Below are 13,845 nucleotides of genomic sequence, written 5' to 3' on the forward strand. Positions count from 1 at the left end.
AAGTTAGACATTGGCTTTGACACTTACAAAAAAGCTTTAATTAAGGACAATGAGCACAAGAGTTGTGAGGTAGAGGACACTATCTCATTACAGGACTTGATCAAGTTTGTCCCCATAACCTTGAGAATGCCCTGAAATCCTGATCCTTTAAACAACAGCTACCTTGCTTTCTTGTGAAGGATTGGAGAGATGTGTGACATCTTGCTGTACTAAATGGTAGAGAGCTATACATATGTTGGTGTAGGCATGGAGTGTTTCTAATTCAGAGGAGTAAATGATGAAAACGAGGTGACAATAGTGTCTCGATTGGAATGCAACCATCTTGAGGCTGATACAACAATTTGTCTCCAAGTAGTTGATACAACAATTTGTCTGCAAGCAGTTGATACAACAATTTGTCTGCAAGCAGTTGATGCCAACATGTGGTGACTGTTGTCAGGGCATCAGATACTGATATAACAGTCATCCTACTTCACCATTCCCATCACATAAAGGCAAGGGCAACAGGCGTTATGTCAGTATATTGGCCATAGCAGAGAAGATTGGACCAAAGGTCTGCGAAGCTTTGCCAGGATTCCACTCCTACACTGGTTGTCATTACACTGCATGCTTTATCAGAAGGGGAAAGAAGCACCCACTGAAACTTCTTGAAGACAATGAACATTACTTTGCTGCCTTTGCTGTTTTGTCAACTAATGAAGCCGATCAACCATCATGTGGCCTGATTGAGGAATACACAACAAAGTTATATGGAGCCAAGAGGGCTCTGCCAATTAACAAGCATTGTTACCAATGATTTGTAAAGTCATTTGGTCCAAAGAAGAGCAAGGGGCTGCTTTCAAGTCTCAAAGGAGCAGATGCCAGCAGCCTACCTCTATGCAAGAATGTGGTCATGCAGAAGATCCACCGTTGCAACTTTGTCGCTAGGGCTTGGCACTTAGCATGTGAGAAGGAAGTCCCAAAAGAACCACACAAGGAAGTTGGAACCGATTTTTTATATTTTCCTTTAGCTTTACCCCCTCTGCTTACTATTCTTCCAGACATGTGTTCACCAGTTTTTTTCATTCACTCATCAGATTATTTGTCCCACTAACAGTTTAAATGGTCTTGTTTCTCTTCAAGAGTTCTCTGGCAACTCCATGTTGCTCACAATATAATTTTGTCCTTGTTGCAACCTCACCACTATCACCTACCTCCTCAAGTGTTTTCAGATGTCAAGAAGCAAATACCTCTGAATCCTCATCCACCTCCTCCTGATCACACAGGCCCTCCATATTCCTCGATCCCTCCTGAGTGCCAACAGATGATCCACCACAAGTCTGAGGAAAATCTGTTTGAGACCTCAGGGGAAGTTTAGATAATTGGCAAATATGGGCTCTGACATAAACACACCCATGATGAACCAGAACCTGTTTGCCATCCCTGGCAATAACTATGCCCAGACCATGCCATCACTGATCATCATGACTCTTAAAGTACACCTCATTTCTGAGGTACTCCCTTTGAGCCAAGTGGAAAGCATTCAAGTTTTGTCGTACAATATCTGAGCCAGAAACTGACTCTAGGACAGGCAAGGAGCTTCTGGTGACAGATGGTACTATAGGGTTGAAACCATATACTAATTGGTTTGGGCTAAAGGCAGAATTATTCGCGATGTATTATGGGCTGACACCGCCCAAGCCAAGGCTACATCAGTATCACACTTCATATCCTCAAACACTTTTAACACTGTGTCACCCAATGTTCACATGTGCCATTGCTCCACAGACTTTCTGCAGCAGTGGTTAAAATTTTAACACCAAAGAGATTGGCAAGTTCCCTCATGTCACTATTATTAAATTCATATCCATTGTCAGAGAGAAATTTCCTTGGAGCACCAAACAATGAAATCCAATTTATGAAGACGCTGCCAACCACTGTCTTAGCAGACTTGTTGGTGATGGCTGATGCCACACAATATCTTGTAGCAAGATCTACTATGATAAGAAAAAGATGTTGTCGTACCTGTTTCAGCTCCATTGCAATTATTTAATCAAATTTCTCTGCCATCTGCACACTAACAACTGGTCTAGGTTTTGGGCATTTATACTTTATACACACTTCACAATTTTCAGTAACATTTCTAATCTGTGTCTCTATGTCCCTCTCCAATATTTCAGCATTCGGCAACATCCTTATTAATCTCTTTGTAACTGGATGGCCAAAATGATGATGAAGTTCTAAAGCAGTTTTACTGCTATCCGTTGAAGCCAGCAACACATTCTGGATCCCTGATTCTAGTCACAAGAACAGTGGCAATGTGTAGTGACTTGTCAATGCTATCTTCAACTTCACTAAATCCTTACCAAAATCAACAACCATTTTCCCTTATTTCATTGATTGCATACTAATCAGAAGTGGAAGATTGCACTCAACAACATTGGTTGGCAGCTCTGATCTCATACCTCCAATCCAACATGGAAGTACTACACACTTAAAGGATCTATTGGTTACACCATCACCAAACATAAATGTACACCTAGAATTTTCTTCTCTCACCATGGTCAATTCTTCATCGCACAGATTGTTCAAATAATTATCCAACCACTGTTGACCACTAACTGTAGTTGAACAACCAGTATACAATACACCACAATTTTGAGACTCCTTAACCAAACACATAATCTTAGTCTGTTTGACACTTTTATCACTGGTATATCCAACAAATACTGGTATTTGTATCATATGTTCTTCACTACTACTACCAGTATCTCATTCATTGACACCCCTAAATGACACCTCATTATTCTCATAAGAATGCGGGCAAAATCAAGCCAAATGGTAACGCAAAGCACATATCACACATCATGAAACTTGGCCATCACAACCCAAAGGATTAAGTCTTTGATTAGTCCCTTGATCACTCAAGTTAAATTGTGTCAACACTGCTGCTCCTCTTCCTCTTTTTTGAAATTTGTATCTTTGTAATGATCTATGTGGTCACTGTCCATAGGTGGCATAATAGACCTCTTTACTATTGCCATAAAAAACAGGCTCAACTTTAGTGCTTGAGGGACACTCTGCACCTAGGTCCACATCTGACTTTTATTTTTTGTGCACACTCAATTGCTGACCAAGGACATGTTTTAAAGTAAATTTCATATTAGCATAGTTGTTGTTGTTGTTGTTGTTGTCGTTCCCTAGACTGTCTGTCCGAGCAGTCCCGTCTCCCCAAGGAAGGCCACAGCCGAGACTGGGTTTTCCCACAAATCCTTTATAGAGTGTATGTTGTGTTGTTTGCGTGCATGATTGTGTATAATGCAGTCTTCCATTATGTGTTGTATGGTATGGGGTGAAGTGTTACATCCTGGGCAGCTGTTCACAACACGGTCGTCCAGCCTCCTCTGGTAGCTTAGAAGTGCTGGGTGGTGACCGCATCGCAGTCTGGCCAAGTGGACTCTGTCCTTACGTGGGAGAGAGGATTCAGAAGGGTGGATATCAGGGGGTCTGGCATGCAGCAGTGTGTTGTCTTTCAGTGTGTTAATGGAGCGGTGAGTGATATGATTATGAATATGTTTCCGGAGGCTGGTATTTGGTGGTTGTGGAGGAAGAGAAGAGAGTATCTTTGTGTAATAAAGGTCTTTGGGTGTAGTTTTAATGTTTCTTGGTGTGTGTGGGTGTTCTGCTATGTAGTGTAACGGGTGTGATGTGTTTGTGGTGGCTGCAGCAAGTGTTTGTGTGCCTCTCATGTCGAGGTGATCCTTGACTTTGAGGACTTTTGTTTCATGGTGTAAATGGTCTGTAGGTGATGTATTTGTGCAGCCTGTAATTGTTTTTAGGGCTTTGTTTTGTATGATTTGAAGGGTGTTGTGGTGTGTCTCACTGAGATTAGGAGCCCATGCAGGACTCGCATAATTCATCACTGAGCGTATACATTGTTTGTATATTGTTATATTAGTTGTTGTTGTTGTTGTTGTCGTTCCCTAGATTGTCTGTCCTAGCAGTCCCGTCTCCCCAAGGAATGCCATAGCCGAAACTGGGTTTTCCCACAAATCCTTTATAGAGCGTATGTTGTGTTGTTTGCGTGCATGATTGTGTATAATGCAGTCTTCCATTATGTGTTGTATGGTATGGGGTGAAGTGTTACATCCTGGGCAGCTGTTCACAATGCGGTCATCCAGCCTCTTCTGGTAGCTTAGAAGTGCTGGGTGGTGACCGCACCGCAGTCTGGCCAAGTGGACTCTGTCCTTTCGTGGGAGAGAGGATTCAGAAGGGTGGATATCAGGGGGTCTGGCATGCAGCAGTGTGTTGTCTTTCAGTGTGTTAATGGAGCAGTGAGTGATATGATTATGAATATGTTTCCGGAGGCTGGTATTTGGTGGTTGTGGAGGAAGAGAAGAGAGTATCTGTGCGTGATAAAGGTCTTTGGGTGTTGTTTTAATGTTTCTTGGTGTGTGTGGGTGTTCTGCTATGTAGTGTAGCGGGTGTAATGTGTTTGTGGTGGCTGCGGCAAGTGTTTGTGTGCCTCTCATGTCGAGGTGGTCCTTGACTTTGAGGACTTTTGTTTCATGGTGTAAATGGTCTGTAGGTGTTGTATTTGTGCAACCTGTAATTGTTTTTAGGGCTTTGTTTTGTATGATTTGAAGGGTGTTGTGGTGTGTCTCACTGAGATTAGGAGCCCATGCAGGACTCGCATAATTCAACACTGAGCGTATGCATTGTTTGTATATTGTTATATTAGTTTCTTTGTTTCGTCCAAATGTTATTCCAGTGATTGACTTAAGTGCATTAAGTCTGGGTGTGCATTTGTTTTTTATGTTTGTGATGTGTTGTTTGAAAGACATGGATGTATCGTATGTTACACCAAGAATTTTCGGTGTGTTTGTGTGTGGTATTAGAGTGTTGTTGATGTAGAGATGAGGTAGGTATTTGTGTTCTTTTGTCCAGTTGGTGAGAAGTGTTGCTGTAGATTTGGTTGGAGCTATTTTGAGTCTGTTTGTGATGAACCATGTGTTGCGTGTGTCAAGGTATGGCTGGATTATTTCTGCAGCTTTGTCTGTGTTACGATGTGTGCATGTGATTGTTATGTCGTCTGCGTAGGAAGAGATTTGTATTTCTGAGGTGTCTGGCGTGGGTAAGTCATGCATGTATAGATTAAATAGTGTGGGGGATAGAACTGAGCCCTGTGGTACTCCATTCTTAATGTTTCTGATGTGCGATGATTGGCCATTATATGACACGTAAGCATTCCTACCTGCCAGATAATTGGCCAGCCATCTTTTGGTGTTATTGTGCATGTCTGTGTTATATATTTTATTTGTTAGGTTGTGGCGGGGGATAGCATCAAAAGCTTTATTAATGTCTAATGTTATAAGAAGTGTTCTTTGGTGGGGCCTATCTGAATTGATGCCATCTAAAATTCTTTGTGTGAGGTTTGTCAGAAGAGTGTTTGTGGAGTGTAGTGGCCTAAAACTGTGTTGTGAGTCAGCAAGGGGAATATGTGGTGTGACAAGTTGAAGTATTAGGCGTTCAATGACTTTAGAGGGGGTGCAGAGAAGTGTGATTGGGCGGTGCGATGTTGGGATTGTTGGGTCTTTGTTCGGTTTTGGAATGGTGATTATTTTACCATGCTTCCAGATGTCGGGTATAGTGTTGGGTGAATAGCTGTAGTTTGCAATGTTTGTGAGTGCGTGTATACCTTGTGGTCCAATGTGTTTTAGGTGGATGTTGCTTATGTTATCAGGGCCACAGGCAGATGAGTGCTTGAGACTATGTATTATGAGTTTTGTCTGACTGTCTATGAAGGGTATATAGTCTGAGTCTGTGGGAAAGTCTTTCTTACGTCGAATGGTGCGTCGGTCGTCAGGGTGAGAAGTGAGATGGCTTGTCTGTGCAAAATGACGTATGAGTGCGTTTGCTTGTTGTCTGTTTGAGGGTAGATTATCTGTTGTTGTTGTTGTTGTCGTTCCCTAGACTGTCTGTCCGAGCAGTCCCGTCTCCCCAAGGAAGGCCACAGCCGAAACTGGGTTTTCCCACAAATCCTTTATAGAGTGTATGTTGTGTTGTTTGCGTGCATGATTGTGTATAATGCAGTCTTCCATTATGTGTTGTATGGTATGGGGTGAAGTGTTACATCCTGGGCAGCTGTTCACAACACGGTCGTCCAGCCTCTTCTGGTAGCTTAGAAGTGCTGGGTGGTGACCGCATCGCAGTCTGGCCAAGTGGACTCTGTCCTTACGTGGGAGAGAGGATTCTGAAGGGTGGATATCAGGGGGTCTGGCATGCAGCAGTGTGTTGTCTTTCAGTGTGTTAATGGAGCGGTGAGTGATATGATTATGAATATGTTTCCGGAGGCTGGTATTTGGTGGTTGTGGAGGAAGAGAAGAGAGTATCTGTGTGTAATAAAGGTCTATGGGTGTAGTTTTAATGTTTCTTGGTGTGTGTGGGTGTTCTGCTATGTAGTGTAGCGGGTGTGATGTGTTTGTGGTGGCTGCAGCAAGTGTTTGTGTGCCTCTCATGTCGAGGTGGTCCTTGACTTTGAGGACTTTTGTTTCATGGTGTAAATGGTCTGTAGGTGATGTATTTGTGCAGCCTGTAATTGTTTTTAGGGCTTTGTTTTGTATGATTTGAAGGGTGTTGTGATGTGTCTCACTGAGATTAGGAGCCCATGCAGGACTCGCATAATTCATCACTGAGCGTATGCATTGTTTGTATATTGTTATATTAGTTTCTTTGTTTTGTCCAAATGTTGTTCCAGTGATTGACTTAAGTGCGTTAAGTCTAGGTGTGCATTTGTTTTTTATGTTTGTGAGGTGTTGTTTGAAAGACATGGATGTATCGTATGTTACACCAAGAATTTTCGGTGTGTTTGTGTGTGGTATTAGAGTGTTGTTGATGTAGAGATGAGGTAGGTATTTGTGTTCTTTTGTCCAGTTGGTGAGAAGTGTTGCTGTAGATTTGGTTGGAGCTATTTTGAGTCTGTTTGTGATGAACCATGTGTTGAGTGTGTCAAGGTAAGGCTGGATTATTTCTGCAGCTTTGTCTGTGTTACGATGTGTGCATGTGATTGTTATGTCGTCTGCGTAGGAAGAGATTTGTATTTCTGAGGTGTCTGGCGTGGGTAAGTCATGCATGTATAGATTAAATAATGTGGGGGATAGAACTGAGCCCTGTGGTACTCCGTTCTTAATGTTTCTGATGTGCGATGATTGGCCATTATATGACACATGAGCATTCCTGCCTGCCAGATAATTGGCCAGCCATCTTTTGGTGTTATTGTGCATGTCTGTGTTATATATTTTATTTGTTAGGTTGTGGCGGGGGATAGCATCAAAAGCTTTACTAATGTCCAATGTTATAAGAAGTGTTCTGTGGTGGGGCCTATCTGAATTGATGCCATCTAAAATTCTTTGTGTGAGGTTTGTCAGAAGAGTGTTTGTGGAGTGTAGTGGCCTAAAACCGTGTTGTGAGTCAGCAAGGGGAATATATGGTGTGACAAGTTTAAGTATTAGGCGTTCAATGACTTTAGAGGGGGTGCAGAGAAGTGTGATTGGGCGGTGCGATGTTGGGATTGTTGGGTCTTTGTTCGGTTTTGGAATGGTGATTATTTTACCATGCTTCCAGATGTCGGGTATAGTGTTGTGTGAATAGCTGTAGTTTGCAATGTTTGTGAGTGCGTGTATACCTTGTGGTCCAATGTGTTTTAGGTGGATGTTGCTTATGTTATCAGGGCCACAGGCAGATGAGTGCTTGAGACTATGCATTATGAGTTTTGTCTGACTGTCTATGAAGGGTGTATAGTCTGAGTCTGTGGGAAAGTCTTTCTTACGTCGAATGGTGCGTCGGTCGTCAGGGTGAGATGTAAGATGGCTCGTCTGTGCAAAATGACGTATGAGTGCGTTTGCTTGTTATCTGTTGTTGTGATTATTGCTGCGTGAGAGCGTGTAGTGTTACTGTTGGATAGTGTAATGCTGTTGAGTGTTTTGTACAATTTGCTGGTGTTTGTTTTGTGATCAAGTGTATTGATAAAGTTTTGCCAATTTTGTGTTTTTTGTTCATGTATTTTATTGGCAATTACAGTGTTTAGTGTTTGTATTTGGTCTGCTATGTTTTGAGGGATAGGTGTGGGGGTACCGTGTTTAAGTGTGTCACGTTGTCTGATGAGGCTTTGGATTTCTGGTGTGAAGTTGGGGTTGTGTGATTTTCTGTTGCCTCTAGGGATGTATCTCTTGTCTGCATTTTGTATGATTGTATTAAAAGTGTGCACAGCATTGTTTATGTTTGTGATTGGTGTACTGTTAAGTGTTTCAAAATGTTGTTCTGTCTCTTCAGTAAAAGCTTCCCAGTTAGCTCTCTTGTAATTGGTGTAAGTGTGTCTGTGGCCAACTGGGGTGCATCTTGTTTTGGTGGTGATGATGATTGGAAGGTGGTCAGAGCCAAGGGTTCCGACCACTCTCCATGATGTTGTTGGGGTTAGGCAGGGGGAGCAGAAGGTGATATCAGGAGAGGAGGGAGTGTATAGGGCTTGGTGTGGGATATGTGTATGATTATGTGTGTTGTTCATGATAGTCAATGAGTCAAACTGAGTCTGTATATCAAGCCCTCTGTCTGTGTCAGGGTTGTCGACATACCAGGCAGACGACTTGGCGTTGAAGTCTCCACCCATGATCAGGTTGGGGATTGAGGCTAGTTGGCTAAAATGAGGCCTGAAGGTGTCTGGAACTGTGGGGGATGATTGGGGGGGAATGTACATGTTAACTATTGTCAGTGTTGATTTGTTGCCTGTGCGGATTCGAATGGATTGGATTTCTGTTGTGTTATCTGTGGTAGGGAGGAGAATTTTGGTTGTGGCACTTGTGTCCACAAAACAGATGGAGTGGTGGATCAGGGTGATGAGTCCACTGCCATAGCCGTCAGTCCGGTCTTGTCTGATGGTGGTGTAATTATGAAATGATGGTGTTTTGTATGAGTGTCTTAATTTTGTTTCTTGTAAAATCGCAATGTGTATGTTGTGTTGTTTAAGAAAGTGTTCAAGTTCATGTTTTTTCGTGTTAATACCTTCAATGTTGTGTTGTAATATGTTGATGTTGTGTGTTTTGTATGTGTTGTATGTTGCCGTTTGGGGTTGAGGTTGGGGTGGTAGTGGGGAAGGTGTAGGATCTGGGTCAGAGGGGGGGAAAGGAGAGATCGGGGACAAAGGAAGGGGAGTACTAATCGGGGGTAAGGGCAGAGGGAAATTGGGAGTGGGTGAGGGTGCTGGCTGTGGTTGGGGAGGTGGGAGTGGGGTTACTGGAGGGCAGGGAGAACATGTCCAAGTGTTTGTGTCAGCAAGTGTTGTACAAGTGAGGTGGGCCCAGTTTTTGCACATATTGCACTGAACTGAGCCCTTTGTCTGTCTGCTCGAAGTAATGGGTTTAGAGCATGTTGGGCATGTGTATTTTGTGGTGGGCCCAGGATTGCTCTCTACATCTCCAGCTAAAAGTAGAAGAAGAGGGGTGATCGCCGGAAAATCACCCCTCGGTGCAGAAAAAACGTAATATTGCATGTTGGGAAAAAGGATTGTGGTACTCCCCAAGGTAGGCGTAGCTCCTCTTGGGGATCGGTGCCACCTGCGTAGAGCCGGTGGCCAGGGGTGGTTGCTGCCGTTTGGCCCAGTTGATTTCAGAGATTGCTGACATCATAATTTGAGTCTCATGCTCAGCCAAATTGCTTGAAGCAAGAAACATAAAAGTCATTACAGAGTCCGGTGCTGTCATTCCTTCCTGTGCAAACTTAAAGTATCTATGTTCAAACTCACTCACATATTCATTGATATTCTTGTTATTGCTTCTGAAATCATACAAATTATGAAATGTTGCAAATTGACATTGACCTTTATCAGGCAAGAACAATGTGTCCATTTTCTCAATAATGCTCTTTACACCATTTTGACTCTTCATAACTGTTAATTCAATTTCAGAAGACACCGTCCTAGCCCAGCCAGTTAAAGATAAGTATAAGGCCAATGCCTGTTTATCTTTAGTTAATTCAGTTAACTCACATGATATGCTTATATCCTTTTTCCAATTTTCATATTCAGATTCATTATCAAACTTAGGAGGGGACTTAGAGGCCATAACTACGCTCTGCTACCAGTATTACACCAAACTTGCTCCATTCACTTCTTCCTTTATAATGAGGATCCAGCATTCCACATAGCAGCTCAACAACACTGCCACCTGGTGTCTGTTCACTGAACCACACAAATCCAATATGGCTACCCTCAGCCAAATGGCAACAATGAACACTCCAACACCCAGGATCAATGTGTTCTTATTTTGCATAATTTCACTTAGTAGTACTTTTGCAATGATCAATGCAGATTTCAGCCTTGTTCTCTGAGGTGTAAATGAATGCCCTTTTTGGGGGTGTCTTTTGGCCCTGCCCCTTCTAAATGCCAGGAATGTGGTGCTTAAGAAAGCCTTTTTTAATTTTCTCATACATGACTACGAACTTACAGTATCTTGCCCACTGCCCTGGGTCACAAGCAATGTAGCAAGACATAGCACATCCACAGCAAGGCAGCTTCATTTAATCAGCTATCCCCCCTCCCTGTCCCCTCATGCAGAAATAGAGAAGATGGGGAGAAACCCTTTCAGGATGCATCAAAATATCATTCACACATACTCCCTCACCACCCCATCCCCCACCCACTCCCTTTCATGCATCACAGCATCATACATACACAACCATTCTCCACTCATCCCTATCTTCTGTCTTCTCCCTCACTTCCTCAACAGAAATTCCCTTCTTTCCCAATGCCCCTTTTACCCCATCTACATCCCCGGTTGGCCCCTCATGTTTACTCCTTCCAGACCTCTTTTACTAATTTTTCTTCACTCATTTTTTCCATATATCCAAACCATCCAAATACTCTTTCATTATCCCTATCTCCCAACTCCCTTTCCATCCCCACTCTCCTCCTCACCTCCTCATTTCTCACTCTATCCAGCCTAGTAGCCTATACCATACTTCTCAGGCATTTCATCTCAAACACATTTAAAATCTTCCTCTCTTATGTTCCATGTTTCTGCCCCATACAGTGCTTTTGGCACAATCACTCCTTCATACAATCTCCTCTTAGCATCCATTTCCAAATATCAATTTCTCATTACATTTTTCAATCCCTCAAGGCATTTACGTGTTTCTCTTAATCTACATTTCACCTCCACCCTTACTCCTCCTTTTCCTGCCATATTCACACCCAAGTATCTAAAGCTCTACTTCCTCCAGTCTCTCTCCCTTAATATTCACTTCCAATTTGCTGTCATCCTCTCCCCTTGTACATCTCATCACCTTACTTTTACCCATATTTATCTTCAACTTCCTTCTTTTGCACACCTTCCCAAGCTCTGCCACTAACTTCCTTAATCCCTCCTCTGGTCCAGCAACAAGCAGTGTCATCATCAAACAACAACTGGCTTATCTCTCATTTTTCTCCATTTTTTTTAACCATCTCTAATCTCCAGCCCTTGTGTTTACCTCTTGCACCACCCATATCCATGTATAAATTGAACAGCCAAGGTGACATAAAACATCACTGGTGAAGTCCCACCTTTACCTCAAACCACTCATTCTCTCCATTTCTAATTCTAACACAGGGTCTACTACTCTCATAAAAACTCTTGACTGCTCAATAAACATCTTATTTTATTGTGCAAAAATAATCAATATTCAGAGTGCTACTAGTCCCCAACTATTTTTTTATTACATGTTTAGGATCAGTGGTTAATTTTTAATTATTTATAGCATAAATCCTTCTAGATATACCAATATTCAACACATCATAAACTATATTCAGAATGTAGAACAAAGTGTCAGCTTTCAAAAAATCATGCAAACAAACCAAAAATTGTCAAGAGTAGTAGTACTTGGACTGGCATTATTTTAGGGAAAAAATAATAAAAATTAACTAAATAAATAAATAAAGAAAATGGGCTTCAAAGTTTACATTGAGGATTTTATACTCCAGACATCAAGTTAATGGGTGTGACTGGTGAAATATACAGATAAATTATTTGATATTTCATTATTCAAGCAAATCAAGGGAATTAAAGTATTCACAACACTAGGGGGGTTAGAAGGGGCAGCAGTGAGGACACATGGGTTAATTGTGGCACAAATCCTCTCCCCATGGTGGCAAGAATACAGCTGAGTGTGTTGGTTTCTGGTGGAAAGATTAGCTTTGCCCACAATGTTATGATGGTAGGCAGCACATTCAAATGGTGAGAAAATTCACCTCTCTTAAGGGTGTTTCCATTTTCAACATTGCATTGGTCCACCATAACTCACTGTATAAAGTGGACCGATGTCCAACACTTTTGCTGTACACAAGATTTCATCAAACTGCCAATGCAAATACACAATTCATTACTGTGAGGGTGTAGCTATGGGAGATATTACTACCCCATTCTTTCTTTTTCCCTCTCAAAGCTTTCACCTGCTTAGTGTAAGTACACACACAAAATGTATAACTGCATACAGGCCATAAATCTGATTTCCATTTCAAAAAACATGCACTGCTGGGACCTCCCAATTTCCCTAATATCTTTACTTTCTCCCTTTTTTTTATTTGGGCTGTCAAATTGACTGGTCTACCTAATGGCCATAGCAAGTTACCTGGGGCAGTGAAATGACTGACTGGGGAAAAATATACCATAATTTTTCCATGAAGAATTCGTACAGCAAAAATTATCCTTTGACTCAAACTTCCACTTTTACAGGGGTTTAAGGCCTTTGTACATTCATGTACCATCTTTACTGGCACATATATATAAAGATTACCTGAAGCGAGGTTTGTCAAGCACATAATAAAATCCATATGTTTTGCATGTGTTAACTTACCTTTGTTGGTTAGTGGTTGATGACTATTGTGCACTGATATGACAGCGGCAGCACTGGAATGCAGAGCAGCAGCAGCAGAGGCATTGGAAGCAGGCAAGGCAGTGGCAGATGTGGACATAGTAGAAGAAGGTGAGGAAGAGGCAGATGAAGTAGACACAAGAGTAGGGGGAGAAGTTGTTCTTTTGCAATCTGAGGCAGTATACTGAGGAAGAGGGGGAACTGGAGGAGGAGGCATGTCAGGCGGAACTTTGCCAGGGAGGTCATTATAGTATTCAGGATCATCACCCCATCCACCCTCACCATTCACTCCTGGTCTGTTGATAAATAAATATCTATTAGGTTACAAACTTTGATTAAATATTGTATACAACAGAAATGTATTTTCATATAAAAAAAATCTGAAAAATCAAAATAATGACAAGTTCTTTTATTACACTTACTTTTCTGACTTGACACTGGAGTATTGGACTGATGGTGTTCTTTTGAGATATTCCTTAAACCTGAGTTCAAATGCCTGCCCTATAGTGGTGATGACATCCTGGGCTAAACCTCCCCCACACTCTAAGACAAAACATGCTCTGCCATACCTTGAATCCTTAGCCACATAAGCAATGAAGTCTAGTGTATCCTGGAAAGAAGCGAGATAATGAAAATATTCATATGGCTTACCAGTGGTTCTGAAAGTCATATAATTAAGACGTGAATTTACCTAATTGTAATTTACATGAAAAGAGCTACACTTGTGGAATCACCTTTTTTCTCCATTGATCATTACAAGATTTAGATTACATACATACACCAAAGGCTTTTTCCCCCTTACAAGTTTATGGTTTTAGCTTGGCTATTCCAAGAGTTGAAATATCTGAAAAGAAAACTGTGGTTGTTGATATCAATCAATCTATTCCCAGTTCTCTCTTGCAGATCTGTAACCCTCAGAATACCTACTACAGTGACAGGATCAGCCTATAGATTACTCAGTGAAGA

General features: G+C 41.8%; 1 protein-coding gene across 7 annotated transcripts in view; it reads right to left on the reverse strand.

The window, feature by feature from the left end:
* Positions 1–13,845, reverse strand: part of Shc (SHC-adaptor protein) — a 291,472-nt gene that overhangs the window by 51,706 nt on the left and 225,921 nt on the right. For all 7 annotated transcript variants that reach the window (XM_076198803.1, XM_076198805.1, XM_076198804.1 and 4 more), the window contains 2 exons: positions 13,302–13,489; positions 12,862–13,175 (listed from right to left, as the gene is read on the reverse strand). In XM_076198803.1, coding sequence (XP_076054918.1) covers positions 12,862–13,175; positions 13,302–13,489 — 502 coding nt within the window. The remainder of the gene's footprint in view (positions 1–12,861; positions 13,176–13,301; positions 13,490–13,845) is intronic.

The sequence above is a fragment of the Oratosquilla oratoria genome, chromosome 15 (genome assembly GCF_046742065.1).
Source record: "Oratosquilla oratoria isolate Oo_2021 chromosome 15, ASM4674206v1, whole genome shotgun sequence".
NCBI lineage: Eukaryota > Metazoa > Arthropoda > Malacostraca > Stomatopoda > Squillidae > Oratosquilla > Oratosquilla oratoria.